We start from the raw sequence: 15,871 nt of genomic DNA on the forward strand, positions 1-15,871 counted from the left end.
TATTGATGGAATATTACTGTCAATATTTCTGATAATTTACATTTTTTATGTAAGTATTTTATTTTTCTCGCTTAATGCATAGCATGTTCAGGCATGTAAAGTAAATTTATATTTTTATACTTGTATTTAATTTTGTTGTGAAACAGATTTAACTATTAAACCAGTGCATCGATGGTTGCTGACATCACTTGCACACCAGCTCGTGCTGAGAGAGCAGTGTGTGCAATTTAGCAATTTTGTTGCTAAATTTAGCAACTTTTCAGATTAACCTTGCAATTATTTTCCCCAAGAGCAGCTAGCAACAATTTTTACAATTTTTTGGCAACTTTAAGTAACTTTTAATAAGTGACTAAAACAATAAATAAACACACATTTCCCATTCAAATTACACAAAAAGAGGAAACCAAAGATGACTAGCAGTGCACATATCAAGTGAAATGCTAATTGTTCAGTTTAATAATAAATTAATAATTGTTAATTTATGATACACTTTGTTAACAGCTTGTACCTGTGATTCTGTAAGTACCCTGTAAGAAAAATGGAAAAGATACTAGTTTTCCAGGACATTATCCACCCTGTAACCTCAAAACAATGTGTAATTTAAAAAAATTCAATAAAAAATAAATAAATACAGAATTTTTTTTTTTTCATATTACATAGTAGATTGTGCCCTATATTCACAGACTTTTCTTAGAGTGTAGCACACTAATTAACTACTAATACTTTGTAAAGCATAATTGTTGGGATGGTGTAGTATTAGTTTACTAGCTATTAAAAAAAAAAAAAAAAAACTTACACTTTAAACATAAAAAAATTATTTAGTGTTCAATAATTCAATGAATTAAAAGATCTGTTCATTTATATTTTAATATTATGTTATGCATGTTATTTTACATTCAAATTTAAATTAACATATATAAAAAATTTTTTTGCTGAGATTTGATGTTGTGACACAATTTTGCATCATGATTTCACAAAGACGTCATCGCGCAGTGACATCATAAGTAATTTTGCAAGTTTTAGCATCAGTGACGGCGCTACACTGGGGCTAGCCCCGTCAGAATTTTTATTAGCCACCTGTTTAGCCCCATTTCTTTATATCATTGATATTCTGGCGCCGTGCCTGCAACAAATCAACCTTCCTTTAGCAACTTTCCCTGAAAAATAGTTGGCAACACTGTGAGAGAGATGTCGCTTAATCACATAATTGCTGCTTGAAGTTATATTTATAGTTAGTTTTGGACTTGTTATTCTAATAGTTATTAATCTTATATATCAGCCAGTGAAATGAAAGTCTTGCACAATCACAGAAAATAGTTTATATCTGCACTACAAAGTCAGGTGGATGTGTTTTATAGAGGGTTATTTATGTTTAAATATAAAATCCTTAATCATTTAACACACCCTATTGTCATTTTAATAGAGAGCTCATTTGAATCTCATTTACTTAAAAGAACAGTATGTATGTCCAAGATGTTTCGGCTCAACAACTATGGAAAATAGGGCTCACGGCTATATATGCTGTTTGTTCATTATTTCGACCCTAAAAAGATCAACAGAGCAGCTGCCAATTTACCAAAGGTTGAATTTACACAATCGGTTTTTGCAGGTAATTTACAGGAAATCTGAACTGGACTGCTGTGAACTCTTCATGTCCTTTTCTGCTCTTTATTAATCTCTTGTTTGATTCACAAAACTGAACTCAATATACTGAGAGCAGCTTTACTTAAACACTGAACAAGTGTGGAATTCAAAATACGTGAATTCAAAAAATTGGATTCATATTTGTAAAATCTATAAAAATAGAAAACTGTAATTTCAAGCATAAGTATAATTTGCTATACTGTTAGACTGTAGATTGGTGAACTGAAGTGTCTGTTTATTTATAACTCAAATGCAAACAGACAGAGAGAGAGTGATCAGTTTGGACTCTGAGGGTGGAGGAGGTGGGTATAAATCTGAGCTGCTGCAGCTTCACAGACGCTCACAGGAAGAGACACACACACAGTCAGGATGGAGGTGAAGCTGCTGTTTCTGACTGTTGTTCTGCTCTCCTCACCGCTCCTCACACTATGTGACCCGCTGTGAGTATCAAACACTGTTTGTTCATGGATTCACTCACAGATCTGTTCTCAAACACTCTGATTTGATCTCCTCAGGTATATTCTGTCGGCTCCTAATCTGCTGAGGGTGGGTTCCTTAGAGAACGTGTTTTTGGAGGCTCAGGATTACTCTGGAGCAGACCTGAACGTGAAGATCATAGTTAAGAGCCACCCAAAAAAAGACAAGGAGATACTGTCTCAATCAGTGAGACTGACTGCAGCCAACAATTTCCAAATCCTTAAAGACATAAAGGTGATACTACTTTGACATACTTTTTGCTTGTGTAGGTGTATGAGTGATGCATTATGTACAGTTTGACATCTTAGTTTGTAAAATGCCTTTTATTTTGTTCAAATTTGGCAGATGACTAATTCATTTTCTGTCATTTAGATTCCTGATGATCAGAACTTCTTCTCTGACGATCCTCTGGAGAAGCAGTATGTGTATCTACAAGCTCAATTTCCAACCATCACTCTGGAGAAAGTGGTCCTGCTCTCATTCCAGTCTGGATATATATTTGTCCAAACAGACAAACCCATCTACACACCTGCTAGCACAGGTACCATTAAGTGTTGAAAACATGTCACCTTGTTCATGTTCATTGAATGTTTTCAGTTGAAAGTTTTATTTTAGTTCCCAGAATGTTCTGCTAAAAGGTAGGATAACATTCTCTAAAACATTCAAAAAATGTCTATTGATAACATTGTTACAACATTATCCTCTAACATTTTAATAGAAAAGTAAGAAAGTGACATTCAGCCAAGTATGGTGACCCATACTCAGAATTTGTGCTCTGCATTTAACCCATCCGAAACGCACACACGCACGCACGCACACACACACACACTGTGAGCAGTGGGCAGCCATTTATGCTGCTGCACCCAGGGAGCAGTTGGGGATTTGATGCCTTGCTCAAGGGTCATGGTATTGAAGGTGGAGAAAGAGCTGTTCATGCACTCCCCCCACCCACAATTCCATCCAGCCCGAGACTTGAACTCACAACCCTTCGATTGGGAGTCCAACCCTCTAACCATTAGGCCACGACTTCCCACATACAGCTTCCCATCACACTACATGTGGAAGGACATTGCTCAGAAGTCAGATGTTGGTTGAAAGTGAAACTCCAGTGTAAATAACTCCAAACACAGTATTACCTACTTCACTTATTATAAACAAGATTGACTTTATTTCTATCATACATTAAAAAAATGTTCTTATTGAGATTGATATAGGTTTTGATGTTGATGGTTTATTGAAAATACTAGTTTAGGTTGACATCACCATTATGGTGGTCAGTAGTCAGGCAGTATGACTGAAACTTTTCAACGTTAGTGTTTTATTTGGCTGTCAAGCTTTCATCATGAAATGATGTGTCATGCAGCATATCACCATCGTTCAGACTCATACCCTGAAACCTGATGTTTGTGTGGCAAAAAAGGTTTTCGTTAACTTTAGAAATTATCTGATTAAAACTCTTGTTTTGCAGACTGCCAAACCATTGAGTTGCTTTTATAAAAAACAAATGTCTAGTCACTTTTATTGTCACATCAACACAGCACGTGTGCCTTGGTAAGTGAAATTCTTTTGAGGTTGTTCCAGAAATTGCTGAAACAATTAACATATAACCATACAGACTTCAACAGGTGAAAATGTGCAATATGCACATACATATAGTCTGTACACACAGTGTACTATTAGACATACTTACAGTTAGCACTACACATTATACACTATACACAGAATGTACACTTTCCACATTATGTAAACCTATATAAGCATACAAATATGCTAAGGTGCAACAGAGTGTACGTGATCTGGATACAGAAATGTCATGGATGTGCATTGGATGGTATCCAGTGGTAACTGGTAGGTTATTGTATTAAATGCAGTATGTATGTATAGTCCAGTGTTGAACTGTTGGAGTTAAAGTGCAGTGTTTGGCATACCATATTGTGGGAGTATGCTGTAGGGTGTATTAGTTCTGACTGTTCATTAGTTTGATAGCCTGAGGGAAAAAGCTATCCCTCAGTCTGCTAGTGCGGGATCGGATGCTGCGGAGACGTCTTCCTGTGGGCAGCAGATAGAGCAGTCCGTGGGATGGGTGGCTGGAGTCACAGATGATCCTCCGTGCTTTCCTTATGCACCACCTGGTGTAGATGTCCTGGAGGGAGAGAAGCTCACCTCCAATAATGTGGCTGGTAGTTCGCATGACCCTTTTCAGAGTTTTACGGTTGCCAGCGGTGCTGTTTCCGGACCAGGCAGTGATGCACCCCTTCAGGATGATCTCTATAGTGCAAGTGTAGAATGTTCTGAGGATGCTGGGGCTCATTCCAAACTTCCTCAGCTGTCTCAGGAAGAAGAGGCGTTGATGTGCCTTCTTCAGCACAGCATCAGTGTGTGTAGACCAGGTGAGATCCTCGCTGATGTTAACGCCGAGGAACTTGAAGCTGCTTACCCGCTCCACAGATGTCTTGTCCATGGTGATGGGTGTGTGTTCTCTGCTCTGTCTCCTGAAATCCACCACCAGCTCCTTGGTCTTGTCGATGTTAAGTGAGAGGTGGTTCTCCTGACACCATCTAGTCAGGGTGCTCACCTCCTCTCTGTAGGCCGTCTCATCGTTGTGGGTGATCAGGCCTATCACCGCTGTGTCATCAGAGAATTTGATGATGACATTGGAGCTGTGTGTGGCTGTACAGTCATGTGTGTACAGGGAATACAGGAATGGGCTGAGGACACAGCCCTGAGGAGCACCAGTGTTGAGGGTCAGCGGGGATGAGGTGTTGTTGCCCATTCTGACCACCTGACTTCTGCCTGTCAGGAAGTGCAGGATCCTGCTGCACAGAGATCTGTTTAGTCCCAACTAAAATGTAACATATGAGAAACATTTGAGTCCACGTTCAATTACCAATGGGAAGTTTCCAGCTTAAATCTTAATTAGAATGTTAGGGGATAATGTTCTAATAATGTTATTAAAAGAATGTTATCCTGTCGTTTAGAAGAACATTAAAAAAAAAACTTGTCATTGAAAACATTCCCAGAACATACAATGTTCTTGGAACATTCTTAGAACAATAACATTCCTAGATAGGGTAGAGTGCATTATTTTATCATGGTTTGTATCTGCAGAAAATAAAACCATCAGAACTCAAATTTGATTTTTTGCTTTGACCTTTTTGCAGTTTATTACAGGATTTTATCTCTGACGCCCAACATTACACCACTCAGTGAGTCTAGAATCACAGTGGAAATAATGGTGAATACTGTTATTACAAACACACACACTCATTCATGACATTTCAGCTATAATGAGCACTGATGATCTCTGCAGTCACAGTGTTCATGCTGATTTCTGTGTTTCTGAAGAATCCTCAAGGCATCACAGTTTCATCAGAGAAGATATTTCCAGTCAGAGGGATGAAGTCTGGAAGATACACCATTCCTAAGATTGCCAGGTGTGTGTGTGAGAGAGAGAGAGAGCAATGAAGACTGAGAGAGAGAGAGAGCGAGCAATGAAGACTGAGAGGGAGAGAGGGAGAGAGAGAGAGAGAGAGAGAGAGCAATGAAGACTGAGAGAGAGAGAGTGAGCAATGAAGACTGAGAGGGAGAGAGAGAGGGAGAGTGAGAGAGAGAGAGATTCTGAGTGAACTGACTGGATTTCATTTTCAATGATCCACGATGTCTAGCTCCGATGATAATAATTATTGACTTCATCCACAAACAACACAGCAGCTACTCATACATGTGATCTGTGTTATAAAGCTGATTTAGTATATTGTATAATGCTTATTTATGAATGTTATCCAGTCCTGGCATCTGGAAGGTGGTCACACTGTTCTCAAACACTCCTCAGAAGACATTTACTGCTGACTTTGAGGTCAAAGAATATGGTAAAAACTGTTTGTTTCTTACATGTGATAGCAATTAAAATGTATTTATTGATTTATTTGCATGTCCTGTGTCTGCTTTGGTTTTAGTGCTTCCAGCATTTGAAGTGAAATTAAAGCTCAGCAAGTCATTCTTCTATGTGCGTGATGAGAGTCTGACAGTCGACATTGAAGCCAAGTAAGACAACATATTTTTATTGTATTTAAAATCAGTGTTTAATGTGTGAGCACACTCAATTAAAATAAAGTTGTATGTAAACTACAAAATAATGAACTATATATGTGCAACCAAAACTTGTCTTGATTTAGTCTTTAGTTAATTTAATGAACAAAATGAACAAATGAACAAAGATAATTTTCTATTTGCTACAATTATATTACAGATCAAATGAACATAGTTTCAGTTGTGTCTGTTACTTCCAGACGATCTGCACGATCTGCACAATCACTCAAAGCACAAACACTTCTCAAACAGAGTTCAAAGTTAAAAAAGAGTTCAAAAATAAAAATACCTCATATTGTTTAAAACCTGTATGACTTTCTCAAAACAAATGAATAACTTTTAGAAATGGTAATGCTCTAATGAAGTGGATATGGAGCAGGTCATCATCATTCAGTTTTACTGGAGAGATTGGATGTGTTTTTACAGGTACCTGCTTGGACAGAAGGTGGATGGAAATGCGTTTGTGGTGTTTGGTGTGATGGGAGATGAGAAGAAAATAAGTATTCCTGCATCTCTGCAAAAAGTTCAGGTGAGAGACTATAAACACCTTAGACACCAAAAATCACATTTCTCCTCTTGTAGACTGATGTTGCTGTGTTTCTCATATCTGAGTAGATAATGAAAGGAGAGGGTACAGCAGAACTGACCAATCAGATGATCACCAAGACCTTTCCAAACATTAACCAGCTGGTTGGACGATCCATCTATGTTTCAGTCAGTCTATTAACAGAAAGTGGTAAGACTGGACAGATCTGTCTGCACATGTTTACCTGCACGTGTGTGATTGTAGGAGAAGCTAATCGTGTGTTTCAGGCAGTGAAATGGTGGAAGCAGAAAGGAGAGGCATTCAGATTGTGACGTCACCGTACACCATCCACTTCAGAAAAACACCACACTTCTTCAAACCTGGGATGCCCTTCTACGTCTTGGTAGCTGATTTACACATTATACTCTATTCTGTAAAAGGAGGTGGCACTCATGTGCAAGACGCTGAAAATCAGTAAGATGCGAGTGTCGTTTACATAGAAAAACTGTTAAAAAGTAGCACAGAAAATGTGAAAACAATTTAATACATTTATGGTCTGGTTTTGCATAAAGGTCTATGTAACAAATCCTGACCAGACACCTGCTGAGAATGTGGAAGTGGAGGTCAATCCTGGAGGGGTCAGAGGTCGAACAAGAGCCAATGGCATTGCGAAGGTTATGGTCAACACCCTGGGAGGATCTTCAACACTGGAGATCACTGTAAGACCAGCCATCATAACTGCACTGGTGTACAGTCAGTTTCACTAGTGGACAATAGATCAGTTAACAGATGTTGAAGAAGCACTGGAGCATATTGTTCACAGCACATCCGAAACTATTTATTTATTCTTTCCAGGCAAAAACCAAAGATCCACAATTAAGTGATGATCAGCAGGCAGAGAAGAAGATGACAGCTCAGGCCTACAAGCCCAAAGACGGCTCCAAAAACTACCTGCACATCATCATTGATGCTGCAGAGCTTCAGATTGGTGATTCAATGACAGTCAGTCTGATCACAGGACAAAGTCCAGGAGTCATAGATTTCACTTACATGGTAAAGATTATGGCTATTTCTTATTCAGCTACACCACAAATGTATCCGTTTTCATGTCATTACTGTATGTGATGAACTACCATAACGTGTGTTTGAAATCATAGAGTGTCTTTACCACTTTTGCTTCCTTTTCAGATCTTGAGTAAAGGTCAGATTGTAAAAGTAGACAAGTTTAAGTGGAAAGGACAATCTCTAGTGACTCTGTATCTGTCTGTAACCAAAGACATGATGCCGTCCTTCCGCTTTGTGGCTTATTACCATGTGGACCCATCTGAGGTGGTGTCTGATTCAGTCTGGGTCGATGTGAAGGACACATGCATGGGAACGGTAAGTGAACCATCCCAAAATATAGATGATGTGTCGAGGTCTGACTCGGTGTCTCATTTAATAACAGCTCCAGATAAAGGTGAAGGACAAGATGAATACCTATAGCACAGGAGATGAGGTCAAGCTGCAGATAACTGGAGATCCTGGAGCTAAAGTTGGTCTGGTGGTGGTTGACAAGGCCGTGAACAAGAAGAGACTCACTCAGACTCAGGTGAAGGATCTTCATCAGCATCTCAACAATCACTGAACTCTTGAGATTGGTTTATAAATGGTCTCTTGTTGCTGTAGATCTGGGACGTCATAGAGAAGCATGACACCGGCTGTACAGCAGGAGGTGGGAGGGACAGTATGGGGGTTTTCACTGATGCAGGTCTGATGTTTGAGTCCAACACTGCAGGAGGAACCAACACCAGAACAAGTATGTTTGTATATTAGTAATTTCTTCATTTTGCATAAAAATATCTTCTTCTTTTTTTCTGTAAAGATAATCAAGAAAGGCACTGTCAATACACACCATGCATTAGAAATAATTTCCTATATACATCGGATTTAGTTAAGTAATTTAAGTTACTATGATCACTGCTGAAACAGCACTGCACCTAGTTAATATTTATAATAAATTAATATAATTTCTGCTTCATGCATCAGGGTGCAATTGCTAATTTCATTCTAATATGTTTTTCTCTAGCACCTGATTGTCCCTTCCTTTCAAAGAGAAGACGGCGATCAGGTGAGAAACAGCAATTCTGATTCAACCCTTTTAAATATTAAATATGCTTTTAGAGTTCATCTCTTATGTTAGATATGTTATTTTTTATAATTGTGTGTATTGGAATAAAGTTACAGCATAGATATGCTTCATAAATGAGTGCATCCCCTCTAAAACTGAACAAATTCAGCAACTACTCTTTACTTAGATGACATGTTATGGTTTTTAGAGATATAATGTTCCAGCATGTCTGCTTGATCAGTTACTAAAGAAGCATATTCAATTATTTAGGAAAATAAGATTTTCTTATCAAAGTGATAAAATGAGTACACCCTTCTGAAAGTTACTAAATAAAATTAAATATAATTACTTCAATATAATTAAGTTCATTTTTGATCAACAGCTAAGAATGAACCAAAACTTTAAAGAGAAGTAATTTCTTGACAGTTAAAAGTGTTAAAGAGTGCACTGAATCATTCTCAGACTTAATTGTGACAACAGCAGAAGCACTGCAGAGAACTGTCAGGAGACTTATTTCATTGCACAAGAGGAAAGCAGTCAAGGTAACTTTATTAGTACTCAAAGGAGTCATAAAAAAGTAATGTGAGTGTGCTTCTACACACCCTCAATGTACAAGAACTACAACCTTAGTGGCCTCGTGGGAAGGGAGTTTGAGTGGGTTCGAGTCTCGGGCTGGCAATACCACGACTGAGGTGCCCTCTGGGTGTGTGTTCACGGTTTGTGTGTGTGCGCGTGCGCACACTCTGGATGGGTTAAATCCAGAGCACGAATTCTGAGGGTGTGTGTAGAATACTTGGCTGCACTGTAAAACCGGACAAGTAACTTAACTCAAACCGTTTGAGTAAACAGATATCCTTAAAAACCTGACAAATAAGGTTTGCTCAAACCGTTTAAGGAAACCGATTGCCTTAAACCATTTAAGTTCTAAAACTAACAATTTGCAAATTAATTAATTAAGTGATTAACTAAGTGCTGATTGAGAATTAGTGATGAACAGCTGCTGTTAACAAACAGAATCACTGAAGAAAAGAGAAACACAAGAACTACTACAACTGACTTCAGACACAGACTTAGATGAAATCAACTGAAATAAAATACATGAAATCTCTCAAGATCTGATTAAACAACCCACAAACAGCATCAGCAGCTCCACTTATTAATAACCAGACTGACTTTATTTCTGTCAGACGTCTACAGAAGATCTTATTGAGAATGAACTAAGGTTTAGATGTTGATTTATTGTTTCATTTGAAGTAACCATGTTAGAGATCAGTGTTTGCTTTAGTTGGGCTCTTGACCCTTGACTTCTGTCTTAGTCTTTTCTCTGGCTGTTATAACCGTGTGTTTCTAAAACACATTTGTTGCAACTCAAAAGCCCAGAAGAAATATCATCAGGTGTTCACCTGTACCTAGGTGTAGGTTTTTATATGTTATATCGGTGATGAGACTAATCAATTATTGATCCGTACGGAGTCTAATCTCGGATGAAGTAGGTGTTGTGTAATAGAAGTGATTCTAGTAAAAGTGACACTAAGAGCTAGTGATTCTGTGATAATCAGTTAATATAAAAATGACTTTCTAAACATTTTGTACACATAATTTTTTTTCGATGCCAGCAATTGGTCAAACACAGACATCAATAATCAGAATATGAACCTCTACAATGGTGATGAAAAAAAACATGCTGCAATGCATGCTGGGTACTATTGTAGTACAAAACTCATCCATGGCTCCCAGCATGCTCTGCAGGAATGTTTTGTCTTTTTTATGGTCACCATTGTTGAGGTTCATATTCTGATTATTGATGTCTTTGTGTGACTGTTTGACACCGTAGAAGACCACACTGTTTGAAAAGTCATTCAGATTAACTGATTATCACAGAACCACTTCCTCTTAGAATCACTTTTATGATAATCAAGCAAATTACACAACACCTATTTTATCAGAGATTAGACTCCGTACAGATCAATAATTGATAATTATCATCACCAATATAAAGTATAACAACCTACACCTAGGTACAGGTTAACACCTGATGGCTTTTCTTCTGGGCTTTTGAGTTACAACAACTGTGTTTTAGAAACACACGGTTATAACAGCCAGAGAAAAGACTAAGACAGAAGTCAAGGGTCAAGAGTCCAACTAAAGCAAACACTGATCTCTAACATGGTTACTTCAAATGAAACAATAAATCAACATCTAAACCTTAGTTCATTCTCAATAAGATCTTCTGTAGACGTCTGACAGAAATAAAGTCAGTCTGGTTATTAATAAGTGGAGCTGCTGATGCTGTTTGTGGGGTTGTTTCATCAGATCTTGAGAGATTTCATGTATTTTATTTCAGTTGATTTCATCTTCGTCTGTGTCTGAAGTCAGTTGTAGTAGTTCTTTTGTTTCTCTTTTCTTCAGTGATTCTGTTTGTTAACAGCAGCTGTTCATCACTAATTCTCAATCAGTCTGTCCTCTAAAGCAGCTGATCACGCGCACGCTGACCCACGCATGCGCGCACACACACACTCACAATCTGTTTACTCAAACGGTTTGAGTAAAGTTTAATTTCTCGGGTTTTACAGTGCAATTTCTTTTGTCTGTTTTCTTAATTGCAGAATATTTATCATGTGCATCCAATCCTTCGTGCTGTCTTTGCTGTAAACTGGTTTAAAGGGACAACCCTCATTTGATAAAACTGTTTTGAAAAAAAATATTTTACATTCATAAATTTCTAGAATCTATGTTTCTGGTTTTTATTAGTGTAAAAACTTTTCCAAATTACTTTTCTAAAATAAAAAAGTAAGTAAGTGAAATTTGCACTTATTTTGCACAAAATCTTGAAGTGTTCCTGTAGCTCAGTGGTAGAACATTGCATTAGCAAGTGCAAGGATGTGTGTTTGATTCCCCGGGAACACATGATAGGTGAAAATTGTTAGCCTGAATGCACTGTAAGATGCTTTGGATAAAAGTGTCTGCTAAATGCATTAATTTGAATTTACTCAATAAAATTTAACAGGTCAAGTTACATGTACTTATTAGTTTTTATTTTTATTTTTACTTAACTTAGTTAAGTAGATTTACTTAATTTCCAAATGTGTTAAATTTACTTGAAAAATGCTTGTGCAAAAACTTGCCAAATAAAAATTAAGTAAATATACTTATTGTTTTTTTTCAGTGTGTAAGAAACTGACAAAAAGCACAAATGTCAGGGCATGACAAAACTTCTCCAGACTCCAGAGGGTTAAGCACATCTTTAGAAAACTGATTTACGAAGCATCAAATAATATGATGTTGGAATCCTTGTGGAAATTTCAGTGGTAGCCTTATAAAATTAACATATCATGTTATTAACAACAGCCTTTTAAGTATTATACTTCTTTTACAAGTACAAACAAGTAAAACTTAACAACATATTGATTTTAAGTATGCTTATTACAATGCTTAGTTGACATTTTTTTATATAATACCTTGTAAGTTGATACTTTAGCACATATCTATTTATGTTTTAGTGAATTAATGTGGTTTATAAAACATATTCATTTTTTTATAATATCTTACTTTTGAAAAGCAGACTGAAGCCCATGTTCATTACATACATATTTATCTATATATTGCAGTAGGTCTACACATAAAGTAGTTATACTTTAAACCCACTAAAAGCTAAAATCATTTTGCTATTTTCTTTTTCACATAAAATATACTTTGAGTAAGAGTGAAATAATTATGTTTTCTGTAAATATACTAAATCTTTACTTAAAAGTATGCTTGGTTTTAGTATATATTTCTTATCATATATGTATTAATTTTTTTTAAATATATTAAAATGCAATTAAATATATATTAAAGCATTTCAGTTAAGTATGTTGGGAATACAGATGTACTATAAACATATTACTTGAATTTCAAGAATATTTTTAATTAATTTAATACGTATTGAATTTGTTCAGAGGGGGTCTACTCATTTAAGTTGAGCAATTAAGTATCAGATTATGAAATAATGATCCAACTGTGTTTGCTATTTGTTCGGTACATGACAAATAATCTGGAAAATCTGGAGTGAATTTGATGCGCAGAGAACCATTATATTCTGACAGATTAAATTCAGGTTGATTACCAGTGTTACTTCAGTCCTTATGCAGATTTAGACTTATGAATTAAAGTCAGAAAACAAATTGAAAAAATAATATTGATTACTGCTGAGATGACGAATAAATTGGGAATTCACTAATACAGTAGTATTAAATGTGTTTTTAGATCCCAGAGAGATTAATGATTTGTTTTTGTTCAAACAAAAAACAGATGATGATGATTATTACACAGACTCTGATGAAATTGAGTCACGTACGCAGTTCCCTGAGAGTTGGCTTTGGGAGGAGATTGATCTATGTGACAAATGGTGAGTAGGAGACATTCAGACACGTCTTAGACAAGTCACTGGCAGTGAATAAACATCATGATCTCAGCTGACTTGAGCTGATGACCTCCGACGACAAAGAGCATTGTTTCTCAATTATCTTTGATATTATTCATTTTATTTTTAGCTCAACAACATGAAATGACATCCATTAATGTCAAGATGTTAGTAGGAAAGCAGTAGTGGTATACAACAGTATTTAATGAGCTTATATTTAGAAAACATCTGAATCTTGTCCCTTGTAAGACATAATTCCTCCAGGCTGCCCAGCTTATGATGCTTTATTAGGCTGACATGAATTTAGATATGAAACAAGTGTTAGAAAATGTACTTCAACAGTTTCTGTTATTACTGGCATTTTCTGGTATTTATATATCTCATATTCCAGTCCAACACCAGCCAAAGAAAAAGTGATCTACCTGAAAGACTCTATCACTACCTGGCAGATCTTGGCTGTCAGTCTGTCACCAACACTTGGTAAGGAGAAGCTGCAAACACACAATACATGCTCTGAAAAACATCATCATCATCATCATCATCATCATCCTCCAGGAGCTGCTGCTTTAAATCCTTCTGTGTGTCTGTGTTCCTCCTCAAAGGCATCTGTGTGGCAGAACCTGAGGAGATGGTCGTTTTTAAGCCGCTTTTCATTGACCTAAAGATGCCTTACTCAGCTGTGCGCGGCGAACAACTGGAAATCAGGGCCATTATTCACAACTACACCCCAAAGAAGCAGAAGGTGGAATACACTTAATATAAAAATTTCATTCAGTTTTTATGCACATTATAGTCATGTGGATGGTAGAAAACATTTCTGCTTGAGTCAAATCATCTAATGACAGCATGCACGGATCCTGAGACTCATTTCAGGTTTTTGAGATGCTCGTGACTCAAACTGAAGAAACGTGTAGAATACTGTCCTGTGCTGAATTAAAAATATATCCCATCATCACACATTTCATCTTAAGCTCATACACAGCAAAATCCCCAGTGTTAATTTAATTCTCTGACTGACCACGATAATGGTAACACACAAATTGTGATTTTCTCGTTTGGTGATTATCAGGTGTCTTCAATAATGGTCAATCATAACAATTAACTTTTAACACTGCTTCAGTGTTTATATGAGTCCACACTCAGAGTGTTAAATTAACACTGGGGATTTTGCTGTGTATGCATTTATTTTGGAGGAAGTTTCATCTAATTTATTAAATGATTTGAGTCTCATTTTATTATTTTATCCAGGTGCGTGTGGAGTTCATGGAGACAGAAGATGTTTGCAGCTTTGCCAGTAAGAAAGGCAAATACAGAACGACAGTATCTGTTGAGAAAGACTCCAGTTTATCAGTTTCATATGTGATTATTCCCATGACGCTGGGAAATCACATGATCGAGGTGAAAGCTTCAGCATATGATGCCATCTACTCTGATGGAGTGAGAAAGATGCTGAAGGTGGTGGTACGTCTAATGGAAAATTCTGACACTTTATTTTATTTGGTTATTTGTATCATTAGTAGAGGTTTGTCACTTTGAATAGATAAACTAGAGCATCATGGGTAGTTAACACTCTATCTCTCTCTTTCAGTCTGAGGGTGTGCTGATTCCAGTACACAGAAAAAATGTGGAGCTCAATCCTGTTAAGAACGGTGAGATTTACTGTGAACCATAGAAACTTGTATTCAATCACAAAAACCAGTGAATTATTGTGATTTTACTTTCGGTCAGTCAAGACAAAAACATGTATGAATACCCAATGAACTCCTGCTCTTTTCTTGCTCTGTACTCAAAAACCAAAAAGCAAACCAAATGTGATCAGCATGTGACTCATGTCTCTTCCTCCATCTTTATGTTCTTCACTATTTCTCGAACAGGAGAAAAACCTATAGTGGTAAAATCTGAAATACCAGTTGATCGAGTTCCAGACACCCCTGCTAACACCTACATCTCAATTACTGGTAAGGAAAAAGAGGGTTTCAGGGAATGAGTGAATATATATATATATTTTTTAAAGAAGAGGTAAAGTCTATATCTATCATAATGTCATTATAATCATACTGTCTATTTTCCATGTCCATGACAAATTTGTTGCATCCGTACTTTATAAAGGGGCTGGTTTCTAACAACTGTAAGATTTTTATCATTTAGTCACGGCATTTGCCTCATCTGAGTTTCGGCTTAATTCACTGGGTTTAGCATTGGACCAAATTATTATAATTTTTTATTTTTTTATCAGGCTAATGAATCTTTGACTGAGTAATCTTTGTTAACACAACCTATTAAAAAATAAATATCAAGCAACTGTTTCCTGTTTTCTGGCATCGATTACAAATCATGCTGATTCATATGCATCGATCTTGAAATATGAATCATCTGCCATATTTAGTTTTTTGTTTGTTTGTTTTTGGTCAAAAATCTATTTAAAATGGCGATTCATTAAAGTAGCATACCTCTTTCGTCAGATATTGCTGTAGCAGCTGATGAGAACAGAACTCTGATTAACATGGAAAGGATACCTTGTATTGCATGTCGTGGTTAGGACACAATGTCTGATGTCTCTTCAGGATGACCAGTGACCATTCTGATTCCCGTGCTCTAGTGTCAAGTCAAACCAGCTCAAGCT

General features: G+C 36.7%; 1 protein-coding gene across 4 annotated transcripts in view; it reads left to right on the forward strand.

Annotated features, from left to right (window-relative positions):
* Positions 1-1,681: 1,681 nt before the first annotated feature.
* LOC128017967 (complement C3) overlaps positions 1,682-15,871 on the forward strand; it is a 52,331-nt gene continuing 38,141 nt past the window's right edge. For 3 of the 4 annotated variants that reach the window (XM_052603415.1, XM_052603416.1, XM_052603414.1), the window contains exons 1-22: positions 1,920-2,084; positions 2,160-2,355; positions 2,494-2,662; positions 5,283-5,356; positions 5,467-5,555; positions 5,908-5,990; positions 6,078-6,165; positions 6,637-6,739; positions 6,826-6,946; positions 7,024-7,139; positions 7,309-7,455; positions 7,592-7,789; positions 7,925-8,116; positions 8,184-8,327; positions 8,405-8,534; positions 8,805-8,846; positions 13,137-13,233; positions 13,640-13,728; positions 13,851-13,990; positions 14,497-14,709; positions 14,837-14,897; positions 15,123-15,206. In XM_052603415.1, coding sequence (XP_052459375.1) covers positions 2,014-2,084; positions 2,160-2,355; positions 2,494-2,662; positions 5,283-5,356; positions 5,467-5,555; positions 5,908-5,990; positions 6,078-6,165; positions 6,637-6,739; positions 6,826-6,946; positions 7,024-7,139; positions 7,309-7,455; positions 7,592-7,789; positions 7,925-8,116; positions 8,184-8,327; positions 8,405-8,534; positions 8,805-8,846; positions 13,137-13,233; positions 13,640-13,728; positions 13,851-13,990; positions 14,497-14,709; positions 14,837-14,897; positions 15,123-15,206 — 2,647 coding nt within the window. In that variant the 5' untranslated portion in view covers positions 1,920-2,013. Of the gene's footprint in view, positions 2,085-2,159; positions 2,356-2,493; positions 2,663-5,282; positions 5,357-5,466; positions 5,556-5,907; positions 5,991-6,077; positions 6,166-6,636; positions 6,740-6,825; positions 6,947-7,023; positions 7,140-7,308; positions 7,456-7,591; positions 7,790-7,924; positions 8,117-8,183; positions 8,328-8,404; positions 8,535-8,804; positions 8,847-13,136; positions 13,234-13,639; positions 13,729-13,850; positions 13,991-14,496; positions 14,710-14,836; positions 14,898-15,122; positions 15,207-15,871 lie in introns of all 4 variants that reach the window. The other variant, XM_052603413.1, reaches the window with a different exon arrangement.

The sequence above is a fragment of the Carassius gibelio genome, chromosome A1 (assembly GCF_023724105.1).
Source record: "Carassius gibelio isolate Cgi1373 ecotype wild population from Czech Republic chromosome A1, carGib1.2-hapl.c, whole genome shotgun sequence".
NCBI classification, from domain to species: Eukaryota; Metazoa; Chordata; class Actinopteri; order Cypriniformes; family Cyprinidae; genus Carassius; species Carassius gibelio.